The sequence below is a fragment of the Natrix helvetica genome (genome assembly GCF_964273705.1).
Source record: "Natrix helvetica genome assembly, chromosome: 14".
Lineage (NCBI taxonomy): Eukaryota > Metazoa > Chordata > Lepidosauria > Squamata > Natricidae > Natrix > Natrix helvetica.
This window is the reverse complement of record NC_138564.1, coordinates 8050974-8068771: the sequence shown is the minus strand read 5'-3', so window position 1 is coordinate 8068771 and position 17798 is coordinate 8050974. Positions and strand designations below refer to the sequence as shown.

Sequence of the window (17798 nt, the reverse complement as noted above, 5' to 3'; positions counted from 1 at the left end):
CTATCTTTTATGTACCATTTTCTGTTATCTGTCTTTGTCCACGTATCCGTCCAGCCATTGTCTGTCTGTCCATCTATATCTATCTATCTATCTGTCTGTCTGTCTATCTATCTATCTATCTATCTATCTATCTATCTATCTATCATCTATCTATCTATCTATCATCTATCTATCTATCTATCTATCTATCTATCTATCATCTATCTATCTATCATCTATCTATCATCTATCTATCTATCTATCATCTATCTATCTATCTATCTATCTATCTATCTATCATCTATCTATCATCTATCTATCTATCATCTATCTATCTATCTATCTATCTATCTATCTATCTATCTATCATCTATCTATCTATCTATCATCTATCTATCATCTATCTATCATCTATCTATCTATCTATCTATCTATCTATCTATCTATCTATCATCTATCTATCTATCTATCTATCTATCTATCTATCGTATCTATCTATCATCTACCATTTTCTGCCTGCCTACCCCCCTCTCTTTCTCTCTCTCTCCCTATCTTTTATGTACCATTTTCTGTTATCTGTCTTTGTCCACCCATCCATCCAGCCATATCTGTCTGTCTTTCTGTCTGTCTGCCTACCTACCTACCTACCTACGTACCTACCTACCTACCTACCTACCTACCTACCCTTTTCTGCCTGCCTGCCTGCCTCCCTCCCTTTCCCTCTCCCTATTTATCAAAACCACATGAGGAATAGCTAGATATTTGACCCCAATTCCTATTCCAAAGCCTTTGTTATAGCTCCTAGGCTCCGTTGCCACGATCAGGGTGCCAATGCTCACTCTAGCAAGCTCCTGTTAGCTGCAGTGGATATTCTCCTTTCTGCACGCACGCACACACACACACACACACACACACACACACACACACACACACGTCTTCCCCTCCCTCTGAGTAATAAGCCTGTAAGAGTTGGACAGGAAATCCTAGCCCTCTGGCTGCTTGTTAGTGTGTCTGTGTGTGTGTACGTGTGGGTGGGCGGACTGGTGCCTGCCAGATACAGTTAGTCAAAACTGGATAAGAACTCCCGAATGGGGCTGTTCTCCTCCGCGCCGATCCATTTATAGTTTGACGCTTGGAGCTGCCCCCTCCCCACCGGGTCCCTCCTGCCGAGTTCCTTCGGATGGACTCCATCATTCTGCAAGAGCAGTTAGTGGCAAAGCTGCTTTTACCCCGCACTCAAACCCAACGGAGTCCTTCTGCCAAGCTGAAGGTACCAGGATATTTGCAGAGCGAGGACCGGACTGGAAAGGAGTAGGTGGATGGGTGGGGGGGGGGGAGAAGGGGCTTAGACTTAGAGATAAGGATAGCCCAGGAGACGCATCTCATCTTCCCATCCAAGATACTTCCCAAGTGGAAGGGAAGAAAACATTCAGGACAAGAAAATGAGGGGTCCTTGGTGGTCTCTGAGCTTGGGGGGGGGTCTTCTTGCAGATGTTTCATGACCCAACTAGGTAACGTCACCAATGCTAGCAGGGAGTGGGGTTTGGGAGGAGGAGGAGGAGGAGGAGGAAGAGGACTGTGAGGTCCTTGGTGCTCTCTGAGCTTGGTGTTTTTATTGCAGACGTTTCATGACCCAACTAGGTAACATCACCAATGCTAGCAGGGAGTGGGGTTTGGGAGGAGGAGGAGGAGGAAGAAGAGGACTGTGAGGTCCTTGGTGGTCTCTGAGCTTGGTGGTCTTACTGCAGACATTTCATGACCCAACTGAAGAGCAACAAAGATAATTAGGGGACCGGAGGCTAAAACATAGGAAGAACGGTTGCAGGAACTGGGGTATGTCTAGTTTAATGAAAAGAAGGACTAAGGGAGACATAATAGCAGTCTTCCAATATCTCAGGGGCTGCCCCAAAGAAGAGGGAGTCAAGCAGTGGTGAAATTCAATTTTTTTTTACTATCGGTTCTGCGGGCGTTGCAGGATACTGCAAAATCCCCATTCCCTCTCCACTGCTGGGGGAAGGATATTGCAAAATCTCCATTCCCACCCCACTCTGGGGCCATCCAGAGGAGGTATTTGCCGGTTCTTCAAACTACTCAAAATTTCCGCTACCGGTTCTCCAGAACCTGCTGAATTTCACCCCTGGAATCAAGTTCTTCTCCAAAAGCACCGGAAGGTAGGACAAGAAGCAATGGGTGGAAACTAATCAAGGAGAGAAGCAACCTGGAATTAAAGAGAAGTTTCCTGATAATTAGAACAATCACTCAGTGGAACAACTGGCTGTGAGGTTTTGAGTGCTCTAACACTGGAAGTTTTTAAGAAGAGGTTGGATAACCCAAGTGGTGTAGGGTTTCCTACCTAAGCAGGGGGTTGGACTAGAAGACCTCCAAGGTCCCTTCCAACTCTGTTATTCTATTTCTAACGAAGTAACCTCATCAGTGCAAGAAGGGAGTGAAGGGAAAGGAGGAGGGGGAAGAGGAGGAGGTACTGTGGGGTCCTTGGTGTTCTCTGAACTTAGTCGTTTTCTTGCAGACATTTCGTGATCCAAACTAGCTAACATCATCAGTGCTAGATCATCATTTATGATGTTGCCTTGTTTGGATCATGAAAGATTTCAATCTTGAACTATGAATATACTCCTTTATTAGGTCAAAAATTGGTGACGGTTAAGAGATTAGATTAGATTAGATTAACAGAGTTAGAAGGGACCTTGTAGCTCATCTATTATATGATTATATGTAGGTCATCTATTATATATTATATGATTAGGGGACTGGAGATTAAAACATACGATGAACGGTTGCAGGAACTGGGCATGGCTAGTCTAGTGAAGAGAAGGACCAGGGGAGACATGATAGAAGATTTCCAATATTTGAGGGGCTGCAAAAGAGAGGAGGGGGTCAAGCTATTTTCCAAGGCACCTGAAGGCCAGACAAGGAATAATGGATGGAAACTGAACAAGGAGAGATTCAACCTGGAAATAAGGAGGAATCTTCTGAGAGTGAGAACAATCAACCCATGGGACAGAAGTTGCCTTCGAAAGTTGTGGCAGCTTCATAATTGGAGGCTTTCAAGAAGAGACTGGACTGCTATCTGTAAGAGATGGAGTAGGGTCTCCTGCTTGGGCAGGGGGTTGGACTAGATGACCTACAAGGTCCCTTCCAACTCTGTTAATCTGTGAATCTAGTTGGCGAGGCAAATCGGAAGAGACGGGGATGGGTCAAGGTTATTTTGTGGTTTGCATCCACCGGTGACCTCCTGTGGCTGCTCTGATTTGACTCTTGACAAAGAAGGGGAGGAACAAAAATTATACACAAGGATTGATGATTTGGGGAGATCTTCCCAGCCGTCCACCCAATATGGTCTGAACAGAAGATTGAGGTGGATGTGGGTGAGGTGAGCAGATTTGTTCAGGTAGATTGGCATGCATCCTACGTTGGGGTAATCCAAGAGATGCTTATGATCTGATGGTGAAATTTGGGGAAAACTGGAAGGTGAAGTCCACCACATCTTAAGGTTGCTGAGGTTGAGAAACACCATTTTGGAAGGAAGGGACTTCAGCACCCATAATTTTTAACTAGGGTGGCCTTTGACAATGAGAATCAGACACATCAGGTAACAGATTATAACAGAGTTGGAAGGGACCTTGTAGGTCATCTAGTCCAACCCCCCACTCAAGCAGGAGACCTTACACCATTTCTGACAAATAGCAGTTCCAGTCTCTTCTTGAAAGCCTCCAGGGATGAAGCTCCCACAACTTTTGAAGGCAGCTTCTCTTCCATCGGTTGACTGTTCTCACTGTCAGAAACTCTTTATTTATTTCTAGGTTGAATATCTCCTTGTTCTCTTTCCATCCATTGTTCCTTGTCTGGCCTTCGGGTGCTTTGGAAAATAGCTTGACCCCCTTCCTCTCTGGGGCAGCCCCTCAAATATTGGAAGATGCTATCCTGTCTCCCCTGGTCCTTCTCTTCACTAGACTAGCCATGCCCAGTTTCTGCAATCGTTCAACGTATGTTTTAGCCTCCAGTCCCCTCATCATCTTGGTTGCTCTTCTCTGCACTTTTTCTAGAGTCTCAACATCTTTTTTATAGCGTGGTGACCAAAACTGGATGCAGAACTCTAGATGTGGTCTTACTAAGGCTTTATAGAGTGGTATTAGTACCTCACTCAATCTTGATTGCATCCTTTTGTTAATGCCACTTAGGATTGCATTGGCTTTTTTGGCTGCCGCTGCACACCATTGGCTTCTATTTAGCTGGTTGTCCACTAAGACTCCAAGATCCCTCTCACAGTCCCTGCTATGAAACCTGGTTTCACCCAGTTTATAGGTGTCCTTTTTGGTTTTTCTTCCCTAAGCGTGGGACTTTACCTTTTCTCTACACTGAACTGCATTTTGTACCAAGGGGGCACCAGATCATGTTGACATTTAAATAGAAAGAAAGAAAATGTGCTGATTTCTTTTGGAGGCCACTCTGTACCAGCCTTGACTTCAGAAGGCAAAATGTATCCGAAAAAAAAGCTGATTATATTGCCACGCTTTGCAAACTCTGCTTTCCCCTTTAGCAGGGTTTTTGCCCTTCGTATTTTTCCGTCTCTCTGCTGAGCCAGAAGAATCGCCGTGTCTTTCTAATCGCAAAAGATTGCATTCTGGAATGAGCGCCTGTGGCCTAGATTTTTCCCATTGTCCTAAGCTGCAATGAGGCTTTTGTTGTTGTTTTTCAATTTTGGTTTGCGTTGTTGTCGTTGTCGTGGTGTAAAAAAAAAAAAACCCAGCCGGGGAGATTTTGGAAGCAGGGTGAGGGAGTTGAAGACTGCTGTGTGTGAACGAGGGCATCAACCCAACACCCCCTTCCTTTTAAGCAAACACACTCACACACACACACACACAGGAAATTGCAAATTGCAACACAGATCAACTTTTGCTAGAGAAAAGAAAAATGTAATTTTTTAAAAAAAATATTCCTGAAGTGGTTCCAGGACAAGGGCAATTAACAAAATGAAGCCAGTGTGTTCTTAGTTCTTGTTCAGTAGGTTGGCATACCCTTATAACTAGGTTTTCAAGAAATTATGAAACCTCTGTAGAGCGGTTTGCAGAATTACGGTGAAACAACAAGGCGCCTCTTGTTTGTTTGTTTATTGTATTGGATTTATATGCCGCCCTTCTCCCAAAGGACTCAGGGCGGCGTACAACATTAAAAAACACACATCCCGAAAGTTAAAAAGAAATTAGATACATATCCCAAAAAACAAACCCAATAGGACAATAACCTTTTAAAAATGAGATAAAATTAACAAGCCAGGCCGGCTTGCTGGAAAAGTCAATTTTTTAGGGCGCGTCGGAAGGACCGGAGGTCGGGGATTAGGCGAAGCTCCGGGGGCAGCTCATTCCAGAGGGAAGGCGCTCCCACAGAGAAGGCTCTCCCCCTGGGGGTCACCAGCCGCTCCGTGATATGAGTGACATCCAGTTGGCCACGCCCACCCAGTCACATGACCCCCCCTAGCCACGCCCAGTCAGCTGGTCATTAGGCAGATCGTATTAGTGGTCCGCGGGGTTTAAAATTATGAATTGAGTGGCCCCCGAGGTCCGAAAGGTTGGGGGGGGGCTGGAGTAGAAGACCTCAATCTAAGTGAACATCTCCCAACTTTACTCGGGAGTAGGCAACCTCCAGAGTTGATGTGATTGTTGTGCAAATCAAAAGTTTGTTCTCTTCTCATTCTCTCCTTTTTCCCCCAGTCTGACCCATGGCTGCTTATCTCCCCTTCTCAGGACCATGAGAAGCAATACGTGGGCTTTGCCACTTTGCCCAACCAGGTCCATCGAAAGTCGGTGAAGAAGGGCTTCGACTTCACTCTCATGGTGGCAGGTGAGGGAGGAGCCAGGTTCAGGACCTTCTCTTTAAGGACGGGCGCGTCTACCGAGAGGGGTTTTTTCAGCTTCCTGGTAGAGCAGTTGTGGGATGGACTTAAGCATTCCGGCTTGGTAGATCTTCCAAGGTCATCCAAAATCAGTGAGGAATGGTCAGCCAAGGTTCTACTTGTGAATAGCTTGCATGTTAAACCTCATCCTTGATAGAGGTGGACCAACTGTGGACATCCAGGGGTGGATGAATCAAAAGGATGAATGCTGTTTAATCTTCCTTCCTTCCTTCCCTCTTTCTCTTTCCTCTCTCCCTCCCTCCTTCCCACGCTTTCTTCTCTCCTCTCCTCTCCCCTCCTCTTCCCTTCCCTCCCCTCCCCATCTCTTCTCTTCTTTCTCCTTCCCATCCCATCCCTCCCCTCCATCTCTTCCCATCCCTCCCTCCCTCTTCCCTTCCCTTCTCTCCCCATCTCTTCTCTTCTTTCCTCTTCCCATCCCAATCCTTCCCTCCCTCTCACTTCCCTTCCCTTCCTGTCTCTTCTCTTCTTTCCCCATCCCATCCCTTCCCTTCTGTCCATCTCGTCCATCTCTTCCCATCCCTTCCCTCCCTCTCTTCCCATCCCATCCCTCCCTCTCTCTTCCCTCCCCTTCCCTTCTCTCCCCATCTCTTCTCTTCTTTCCTCTTCCCATCACATCCCTTCCCCCATCTCTTCCCATCCCTTCCCTCCCTCTCTCTTCCCTTCCCTCCCTCTTGCTTCCCTTCCCTTCCCTCCTTGTCTCTTCTCTTTTCTTCTTTCCCCATCCCATCCCTTCTCTTCCCTCCATCTCTTCCCATCCCTTCCCTCCCTTTCTCTTATCTTCTTTCCTCTTTCCATCCCACCCCTCCCCTCCCCGTCTCTTCTTTTCCCTTCCTTCCCCATCTCTTCTTTCCTCTTTCCATCCCACCCCTCCCCTCCCCGTCTCTTCTTTTCCCTTCCTTCCCCATCTCTTCTTTCCTCTTCCCTTCCCATCCCTTCCCTCCCTGTCTCTTCTCTTCTTTCCTCTTCCCATCCCTCTCCTCCCCCTCTCTTCCCTTCCTTTCCCCTCCCTGAGAATGGAGATTAAAAATTAGACTGAAATATTGTCTCTCTCTCCAAGGACAGAATGTTCTAAATAAGAATATCAGCTACAGAGAGAAGATCGTGTTAGTTCGTCTGTGCCATTTCTGAAGATTCGAGACTCCTTCCAAGATTATTATTATTATTATTATTATTTTAAAAAAAGAATTGTTTGCTTTTTGTTCTTTTAGGAGAATCTGGTCTGGGCAAATCAACCCTGGTGAACAGTCTCTTTCTGACAGATCTCTACAAAGACCGGAAACTTCTCAACGCTGAGGGTACCATTCTTAATTAGTCGTGGTCAGAGCCAATAGCACAATTCCCCATGATGTTTATAACTTGTGGGTCTTAATTGTATATTCCTGGTAGAAACGTGTGGGTGAGCATCTTTGTAATCTGAGAGGATCTGTTTTTACAAAATAAGATGATTCGTGGGCCAACCGGGATCTTTCCTGGCCCAAAACTACATCATGGAATTGCCAAAATCATGCTTCAGTATAATGGATGAGTTTGTCCCCTTATACAGCTAGTCCTCAACTTACAACCGTTCTCTTAGTAACCATTCAAAGTTACAACCCTGTCAAGGCCACCCAACGTATTGGATATTTTGGAGGAAAGGGAGAGCAGATACAACTTCTGTGTAACCATCTTACTTGGGACTTGGAGGCAGATCTTGGTGCTAAGCTACCTCCATGGTTGTTTTTCCTTTTATCTATTAAGAAAGGATAAATCAGACAGTAGAGATTGTGAAACATACCGTGGACATCGAAGAGAAAGGGGTCAAGCTGAAGCTGACAATAGTGGACACGCCAGGTTTTGGAGATGCCGTCAACAACTCAGATTGGTGAGTCCTTTTGTCTGAATGTGTACAAAACCCACTTAATTAGGGGGCTGGACTAGAAGACCTCCAAGGTCCCTTCCAGCGCCTTCTCTCCACTCCTCTCCTCTGTAATCTTCTGTTCTGTTCTGTTCTACTCTACTCTACTCTTCTCTCTTGTTTTCTTTCCTCTCCTCCATCTCTTTCTCCTCCTCCATTCTACTCTACTCTTCTCTACTCTTCTTTCCTCTCCTCCATCTCCTCCTCCTCCTCCATTCTACTCGACTCTTCTCTTCTTTCCTCTTCTCCATCTCTTTCTCCTCCTCCATTCTACTCTACTTTTCTTTCCTCTCCTCCATCTCCTTCTCCTCCTCCATTCTACTCTACTCTACTCTACTTTCCTCTCCTCCATCTCCTCCTCCTCCATTCCACTCTACTCTACTCTTCTTTCCTCTCCTCCATTCTACTCTGTTCTACTCTACTCTACTCTTCTTTCCTCCTCCATCTCCTCCTCCTCCATCTCCTCCTTTATTCTACTGTACTCTACTATTCTATCTATTCTGTTCTATTCTATTCTTTCTATTCCATTCCATTCCATTCCATAGCGCAAAAGGTCGTAAAATGGACCAAAACTCACTGAACAAGTATCTCGCTCAACAATAGGCTTCTAGTATTATAACAATATTAGATACTTAAGGTATTGGAAATTAAGCTAAGATGAGATGAAATTACGAATAAGATAAAACAATATTTTAGTGTTGGCACAAAATATGTATACCCAGACGGCACACAGGTTAATGGAAAATGGATTGTTTATATAACAATAATATAAAAATTTACAGACTAAAAAGAAAAGAAATGTTAAGATTGATTGTGGCCCTAACTTAGTCGAAGGCTATCTGTATTTTATTTTATTTATTTGTTTTTTATTAGTCACTGATTCTGGGAACTATAATTGCTTTTGTTTTCCTGGTTTGTTACGACTGTCCAGCTGGAAGCCGATTACCGATTACATCGACCAGCAGTTTGAGCAATACTTCCGGGATGAGAGTGGCCTCAACCGGAAGAATATCCAAGACAATCGAGTTCACTGTTGCCTCTATTTTATCTCGCCGTTTGGACACGGGTAAGGCCGAGACCCCACAGTTTTGACCCCTTTTGTTTGGAAGTGAGTGTTAGTGCAGCTTCTACACCTGTTAGTGGAGGAGTCCCCAACCTTGGCAGCTTTTACGATTTTCGGATTTCAACTCCCAGAATTCCTCAGTTGGCATGTTTCAGAAGTTTCATGACCCAACTAGGTAACATCATCAGGGCTAGGGTAATGAAACGTCTGCAAGAAAACAAGATCAGAGAGCACCAAGAATCCCACAGTCCTTCTTCTTTCTCTTCTTCTTCCTTTCCATTCCCTTCTTCTTTTCTTCTCCTTCCTCTTCCTTTCCTTTTCCTTCCCTTCTTCTCTTCTTTTCCTTCCTCTTCCTCTCCTTTCCCTTCCCTTCTTCTTATCCTCTTCCTTTCCCTTCCCTTCTTCTCTTCTCCTTCCCCTTCCCTTCCCTTTCCTTTCCCTTCCCTTCATCTCTTCTCCTTCCTCTTCCTTTCCCTTCCCCCCTCCTCCTCCTCCTCCTCCTCCTCTTCTTTTTCTCCTTCCCCTTCCTCTTCCTCTCCCTTCCCATCTCTTCTTCTTCTCCCTTTCCTTTCCCTTTCCCCCTTCTCTTTAAATTCCTCTTCCTTTCCTTTCTCTTCTCTTCTCCTCCTCCTCCTCCACCTCTCCCCCAAATCCCATTCCTTTCTAGCACTGTGGATGTTACCTCATTTGAATAATAAAATGTCTGCAAGCTCAGAGATTATCAATGATCCCACAGTCTTCCTCCTCCTCCACAAGTCCTATAATGCAACATCTGCAAGAAAACAACCAATCTCAGAGAGTATCAAGGACACCTCATGGGTAGTATGAAATAAACTTCTGTCAGGGTTCCAAATAGCATCCAAAAGTAAATCAGAGTCCAAGGCAAAGAATTGCTCAAAGTTCCAATTTATTAAGAGAGAGCCATGTTGGCACATCTGGGAAAACCCAAATCTGAAAGCTTCCCGGTTTTCCCCACCCAGTTGAAAGTTCAAGATCTTGCCCCCCACACCCACCAGCCCATCCCACGGTCCAATCTCCCACTGCCATGCTGGCAGCTTCCACCCATCCAGTTCCGGTCAGGTGCAGAGGTGCAGAGACAAAGGATGACCTTGGCTTTCTCGAAAGAACGTTGTTATGGCTACATCGCATCTCACTCCGTACAATCCCTCCCCCTCCCATTTTCCCACAATAGAAAATGCACGGTAGAATAATAGAAAGTGCGGCAGGCCAAAGATCCCAAAGAAAAGATGGCGGCAGGCCGGACACTTGCGGCATTTTTGAGCTCTTATCCTGGCTCCTAACTTATTGCGCCTGACATTCGCTTCCTCTTTGCCGCGTCCAAGTTGCTTTCCTGTTTTGGTTTTTGGAGTTCAGGCGGGAGGGAATTTATCTAGCGCCACCTCTGGCTTTGCTTCTGAGAAGTGGATTGGAGAAGTGGATTGAGACGGTCGTCTTTTCACCCCCTTTTGCGTTGCAGATTAAGGCCGGTGGATGTGGAGTTCATGAAGGGCCTCCATGAAAAAGTGAATATTGTTCCCCTCATTGCGAAAGCCGACTGCCTTGTTCCCTCCGAGATCAAGAAGCTAAAAGAACGGGTGGGCAGGACATTCCTTATTTCCAAAGGAAAGGGTTTTCTTGTTTTAAAAAATAATAGTAATTAACTTTATTTATTTATGTCCCGTCTTTATGATTTCTATATATACATATAAAAACAAAACTCAAGGTGGCAAACATACTTATGTTCCTTCCTCCTCTTATTTTTCCCACAAACAACCCTGCGAGGTGGGCTGGGCTGAAAAAGAGGAATTGGGTGAAAGTCACCCAGTCGGCTTTCATGGCTGAGGCGGGACTAGAACTCCCAGTCTGTTGGTGATTGGCCCAAAGTCACCCAACTGGCTTTCATGCTTTAGTCAGGACTAGAACTCCCAGTCTCCTAGTGATTGGCGAAAGTCATTCAGCTGATTTTCAGGCCCAAGGCTGGACTAGAACTCACTGCCTCCTGGTTTCTAGCTTCGTACTTTAACCAATAGACCAAATTGGCTAGTAGTTTATAAGGCAGGGTTATCTTATGGGTCACTCCAAAATCAATACATGTGATAATATTTATTTTATTTTATTATTTTATTTATTTATTTATTTTATTTTATTTATTTTATTATTTATTTTATTTATTTTATTTATTTTATTTATTTTATTTATTTTATTTATTTTATTTATTTTATTTATTTTATTTATTTTATTTATTTATTTTATTTATTTTATTTTATTTATTTATTTTATTTATTTTATTTTATTATTTTATTTATTTTATTTATTTTATTTATTTTATTTATTTTATTTATTTTAATTTTATTTTATTTTTTTATTTTTTATTTATTTTATTTTATTATTTTATGTTATTATTTTATTTTATGTTATTATTTTATTTTATGTTATTATTTTATTTTATGTTATTATTTTATTTTATTTTAATAATATTTAGGCATTCACTCCTTGTGATTTCTCAAGAGAAATCCATGTAGGAAATGGGTTTTGAACTGGGGAGCTGTATTTCCGCCTCTCCCTATGGGCAGTGATGTAGTTCAACCCACCAAAAAGTACATAAAGCAACTATGTGAGACTTCAGACAACCTTAAAAATGTCTCTTTGACAAACCAAACTACATTTCCATGTCATTGTGCCTGGAGAGTCAACAAGAGCAATAGCCCTTAGACTTATATACCGCTTCACAATGCTTTACAGCCCTCTCTAAGCGGTTTACAGAGTCAGCCTCTTGCCCCCAACACTCATTTTACCCACCTCAGAAGGTTGGAAAGGCTGAGTCCAGCTCGGGCTGGTTAGCATCGAACTGCTGGCAGTGGGCAGAGTTAGCCTGCAGTACTGCATTCTAACCCCTGTGCCACTATGTCTCTTTACCTGCACAATAGGCAAAGAATACATTGCAATACAGGATGGTATAATATTGATTTGAACAATCATCTTTTTGTCAGATCCGGGAAGAGATTGACAAGTTTGGAATCAAAGTTTACCAGTTTCCCGAATGCGACTCTGATGAAGATGAGGATTTCAAGCAACAAGACAGAGAACTGAAGGTGAGTAAAACTTACGTCATTTCTGAGACTCAAATATTGTTGTGGCTCACCAACGGCCAGCGGAGATGGCAGCAGATTCAGACAGTGAGGAGGTTGGGGAGGAAGATGGGCCAGTCCTGGAGTCTGGGGAAGGCTCTGATGAGGGCTCTGCGTTGGAGGCAGAGATAGGACCAGGGCCATCTGACATTTATCAGCTGCCTTCAGAGTCAGAGATCAGTGGGGCAGAAGAACAGCTGGAGCCTGTTCCCAGTGTGCGCATGCGCAGAGTTGCCAGACGAAGGGAAGAGCTAAAGAACAGGGGTTGACTTGGGAGTAAGGCTACAGGTGGACGATGAATGGCCCCTCCCAGAGGAATTAAAAGAGGAGCAAAAGGGGAGTGGAGTTTGCAGGAGACAATTAGTTCCTTTAATTGGTTCGTGACTCTCCGAGACTCCTTGCCAATCCCTGCAGATATCATCCTGGCAGCTCTCCAAGCCAGAGAAGGTCTGTGACTGTGAATCCTCCCTCGAAAGACTTTGCTGGATGTGAATGAGCAGAACTCACAATTAATTAATAAAAGGGTTTTTTGTCAGGACCAGGAGTTTGCTTCATGCTCTTGGGAAGCCTCGGTCAGAACAAGTATAGATTATATTACTCAAATAGGTTTGCTGCCTATTCAGAAGCAAGATCAACCTGGTTAAGCTTTCAACCAGGTCCCTCTCTCGGTTGTGGTTCTCCTAACTTCTTGTAACATTTTGTGTTGGCACCAGGAGAGTGCGCCCTTTGCAGTCATTGGGAGCAACACGGTGGTGGAAGCCAAGGGGCAGAGGGTCCGAGGAAGACTCTACCCTTGGGGCATTGTGGAAGGTAAGCTGTCTGGTTGACTTTTAACACTGATCCTAGGAACTCACAAGATCTATTTTCTTTGAAATCTAAGTGAAACTTCCTGGTTTGGAAGCAGTGAAGCTCTGAAGGCCCAAACAGTTGGAAAGTTTTAGTTATGAGCTTCTGCGGTGGTCAGTTTAGAGCAGCGGTCAGCAACTGGTGGTCCATGGATCACTGATGGCCCATGAGAAAATGTTGGTGGTCCACAGAAAAATTATTTGCATTTTTTACATTGCACTAAATCAGGGGTCCTCAAACTACGGCCCCTGGGATGGATACGTGCAGAGAACGCTTGTGTTGCTGCAGAGAATCTCCCCCTTCGGGGTCTTTTGGTGCAGGTCAGAGGGGGGAATTCCTACCTTGGGGGTCTGCTTCAGCCTCCTGGTGGGGGGCTTTGGGCGAAGGCTGGAGGGAAGAGCCGCTGGTAGCAAAGAGCTGGAGGGCCTTGTTCCAGTGGGACTGCATCATGGCCTGGAACTGCCTGACCATCTCAGCCCTCTGAGCCTCCAGGCGCTGGTACCTGGCTTTGCACTCCCGCAGTCTTCCCTCTGCTTGGAAAGCCCATGCTGCTAGTCCTCAGTGAGGTGCTTCTGCTGAGCCTCCTTCTCGGTCAGATCCAATTTGAACTGAGCGGAGTTTTGCCAACTCTTTTCTTCTGGTGGCTGCTTAGCTCCCGCCACCGCTTCCTCTTGGGAAGCCCGAGTGGGCAGGGGGGATGAGCGGCTGGGAGGGGAGAGGAGAGTGGAGGCCAGCGAGGTGCCCCTCGACATGAGTGACATTGCGTTGGCCACGCCCATCCAGTCACATGACCATCTAGCCACGCCCAACCAGCCAGGCAGATAGTATTCGTGGGATTTAAAATGATGAATTTAATGGTCCCAGAGGTCCGAAAGGTCGGGGACCTCTGGTTTAGAGTCAGAACCAATGCTGGTTGATCTGGGCATGTTCCAGTCAGACTAGTAGATGTTCCCAGTTGTCCTTTCAGAGATAACAGACAGATGGAGATCTATCGCAGAGATAAGACGGACTGTCAGAGGAGAAGCTCTCCTTGCCCTTTGCTCGTTGACTCTGTGTCTTTCCGGAAGGATTAGAGGGCTCCTTTTTAGTGTAGGGATGGGTTGAGTGGTCCATGCCACCCAACTCCAAAAGGATGTCTTTCTTTCTGCCCTCCCTAGTGGAGAACCAAGCGCACTGTGACTTTGTGAAGCTACGGAACATGCTGATCCGAACCCACATGCATGACCTGAAAGACGTGACGTGTGACGTCCATTATGAGAACTACCGAGCCCAATGCATCCAACAGATGACCAGGTGACTTCCCGGACCCATCCGATCAGGAGGCAAGGAGGGGGGAAAGGAGGAGGAGGAGGACTTGGTGCTCCGTGAGCTTGGTTGTTTTCTTGCAGATGTTTCCTGACCTAACTAGGGAACATCATTGGTGGTAGTCATTGTTTGGGTCATGAAACGTCTGCAAGAAAACAACTACCACCACCACCACCACCACCACCACCATCTCTTCCTCCTTCTCCATGTTTTCCTCCTTCTCTTTCTCCTCCTCCACCACCTTCTCCTCCTCCTCTACCTCTTCCTCCTTGTCCTCCACATCTTTCTCCTCCTTTCCTCCTCCTCCACCATCTCTTCCTCCTTCTCTTTCTCCTCCTCCTCCTCCACCTCCTCCTTCTCCATCTCTTCCTCCTCCATCTCCACCATCTCTGCCTCCTCCTCCTTTTCCTTCTCTTTCTCCTCCACCTCTTCTCCTCCTCCACCTCTTCTCCTCCTCCACCTCTTCCTCCTTCTCCTCCACCTCCTCCTCCATCTCTTCCTCCTTCTCTTCCTCCTCCTCCTTTTCCTTCTCTACCTCCTCCTCTACCTCTTCCTCCTCCTCCTTCTCCTCCTCCTCCTCCAAAAAGAAGGGAGGCCGATTTACAGAAGTTAATCTTTAATACCTCCTTTTCAGCAAACTGACTCAGGACAACCGGATCGAAAGTCCAATTCCCATCTTGCCACTTCCAACCCCAGACGCTGAAACGGAGAAGCTCATCAAGATGAAGGACGAAGAGGTAAGCTGCGGGGAGAGGATGTTAAAAGTTCGCAGTATGGCTAGCCCTTGAGTCATGGGTGAGGGCTGGCTGGCGGCTGGGCGGGGCCGGGCGGGGCTTCGGCAACATTTGGTGTATAAGACGCCACACAATTTTCACCCACTTTTTTTTAAAGAAATTTTTTTTATTCTTTTAAATAAACAAAAACACACACACACAAAAAGAATCATCCTTCATGACATCCTGTCGAAAGCGTGTTGATTGGCTACAAGCAGTTTTCATGCGTTTCTATCATAATTGTTACGTATATTTCCTTCCCATTGAATAGTACATTTTACATCAAAAATCTTCATGTATTTTACTGTCAATACACCACCATTTCTCATTTAGCTGAAATTATTTAAATGTGCTTTTATCTGATATCATTTGCATTTAAAAACACAACCACCCACTGGCATTCCTTGGCAATCTCAACAAACCTCCCCGTAACATTACATCTTGTAACATATTCCAAAAGAAAAAAAACCCAATTAATAAAATATCTAAGCGTTTCCCCAATTTTCACCCACTTTTTTTGAGCGGGGGGGGGGGGGAGAGAAAGTGCGTCTTATACTCCGAAAAATACAGTAAGCCTTTCTTTCTTTATTTTTAAACAAAAACTGTGACCTCTCCCCCTCCCCTCCCTCTCCTCCTCCCTCCCTCCCCTTATCTTGCCTGCAGCTGCGAAGAATGCAGGAAATGCTACAGAAAATGCAACAGCAGATTCAAGAGCAGTGAGAATGGAAGCAAGACGAAGAAAGTGACGGAGGTGGGGTGGGGTGGGGTATATGTCTGCACCCTGGGGCCCATCCTGCCTGGGAAAGGGCTTCAAGAAACTTTGTTCCTACGATCCAAAATGCGCAAAAGGGACTTTTGTGAGCAAGAGGCACCCACCCACCCACCTTCTCCCCCTCAAGGGTGGTGAACCGTCTTGCAAGAAGCCCATCGCTTCTCCGAGCGCATCCTAGTATCTAAACGAAAATTAGATACTGGGGGCCGGGGTGGAGGGGGGCAGGAGGGGGCGTCAGAAGTGTGAGGACTCTATGAAAGTGCACGTAAATGTTTACGACTAATCACGGTGCTGTCATTTTTCCTCTTCCTTCTCCTCCTCCTGCTCTTCCGCGCCTTCTCTTCTTTCATCCCCCCACCTCCTGTCTTAACACCGGCCTTTTTGTGGGTGGGGGTGGGGCGGGGAGGGGAACGACAACATTACACATATCTGCACAAAAACGTTTTGTGGGACGTCCCGAGCGGATTTGATTCTGCTTGGAAAACTTTTGGGGTTCCCCCCCCCCCCCGCCTTGTTTTGAGATAATAAGAGAGCCAAAAGTGTTGCGGGATAGGTTTTTGATGGAGATCTTGGTTCCTGGTTGACTCTCCATTTCTACTCTCTTGAGTATTTCTACTCTCTTGAGTATTTCTACTCTCTTGAAAAAATACAAGGCCTTTCTGGGCAGGTGGGCAGGGTGGAAGAAGGTGCGGACTAAATTTCGCCGGTCCTAATGCAAAATTTGGCGGGTCAGGAGAATGCAAAATCTTGGGAGTCTCCAAGTGGCCGATCTCTCCCTAGTTAGCTGATTCCCCCCCCCCCCAATTGACCAAGCTTTGCCATCTGTGCTTTCAGATCCTGCCCTGTCTTTGCCCGCAAATCTATATTTCCCTTCTTGCCCAACAGAGATAAAGAAAACAAAATCCACCGATAAAGATCGATATTGATTCTTAAGTTGCTCGGTAGATTCCTCGCAGGGTGTCCCAATTTCCACTGAGCAGGAACAAAACTTGTAGCAAAAGTTTGTTTTAGGGGATTTCCTTGGAGTTCAGTCTTTTTTTTTTTCTTCTTTTCGATGCAAAAATATTCCCTCTAGGACAATGTTTCTCAACCTTGGCGACTTTACGTCCTGTGGACTTCAATTCCCAGAATTCCCCAGCCAGCTGGCTGGGGGATTCTGGGAGTTGAAGTCCATAGGATTTAAAGTCGCCAAGGTTGAGAAACACTGCTCTATGAGAAACTTGGTTTGTTGGTGCATCATGAGTTTTGTAGTCTCCCCCCCCCCCCAATAATTTTAGGACGAAGCCTAAATTAAATGAAATCAAATACTGAGGATGAGGAATACAAAGAGAAAACCACGAAAAGAAAGCCAGCGAGCCAAAGAAAGGAAAAAAAGAAAGAGTAACTTCCCCATCACCCCAGCAAGTAAAAAAAAAAAAGTTTAAATTAATTCATAATTTGGCAGAATCTCAAATAAAACCCGATCTCTCTCCTCCACCTGCTTAAATCCATCTCTTAAGAAAGAAACAAGAAATAAACCCAGTGGAGAAACGAAAAGAAAAACGGGGGGGGGGGGGGAGAATAAGGGGCCCACCACCCTAAATTAATTAACTAAATGAATTAAAGCAATTAATTCACAGCTTGTCAGCATCTCTAAATATCACCCGATAATCTCTCTCTTTTTAAGGGGAAAAAAAAACCAGAATAAAATTATTAAATTCCTTGTCAGCAAAAAAAAAAAGTAATCCAACGAAGGAAATCGTTCGAATTCTTTTCTTCCACTGCTGTGCAATCCAGAAAGGTAGGCAGCTGCTTTGAAAGGTTGCAGAGAGGCTGCGTTAGTACCCCTTAGACCCCTGGATTGTCCCCATTTTGCTTCAAATCCAAAATGCTGGGAACTTATCCCTCCTATTTTCCCACTGTTTTTTTTTTTAAACCCCTTGCCAACCTGGTGCTGCAAAGATTTTTCTTGGCTTTCTGTGTTTCTCTAGGGGGGGGTGTGTGTGGTTTTTTTTTTTCAAGCAAGAGGAAATGATAACACTTCGGCCTGTTAAAGTGAGATAAAGATGCCCCTCTCTGCAGCTAGCAATGCGTATAACCAGCTGGATGCAGAAAAATGCAAAAATC

General features: G+C 45.2%; 1 protein-coding gene across 5 annotated transcripts; it reads left to right on the top strand.

Moving 5' to 3' along the window:
• The first annotated feature begins 1043 nt into the window (after window positions 1-1043).
• SEPTIN5 (septin 5) lies at window positions 1044-17245 on the top strand. 5 transcript variants are annotated; one of them, XM_081966744.1, is made up of 11 exons: window positions 1044-1249; window positions 5709-5838; window positions 7120-7206; window positions 7649-7772; window positions 8737-8871; window positions 10346-10463; window positions 11859-11960; window positions 12710-12806; window positions 14000-14135; window positions 14782-14884; window positions 15584-17245. In XM_081966744.1, the coding sequence occupies exons 1-11, from the start codon at window positions 1160-1162 to the stop codon at window positions 15638-15640; spliced, it is 1179 nt and encodes a 392-aa protein (XP_081822870.1). In that variant the 5' UTR covers window positions 1044-1159; the 3' UTR covers window positions 15641-17245. The 5 variants fall into 5 exon arrangements, with proteins under 5 accessions (XP_081822870.1, XP_081822871.1, XP_081822874.1 ...); XM_081966745.1 differs by having other exon boundaries at window positions 1045-1249; window positions 5742-5838; XM_081966748.1 differs by lacking the exon at window positions 1044-1249 and adding an exon at window positions 1273-1290 and having other exon boundaries at window positions 5742-5838.
• The last annotated feature ends 553 nt before the right edge of the window (window positions 17246-17798 follow it).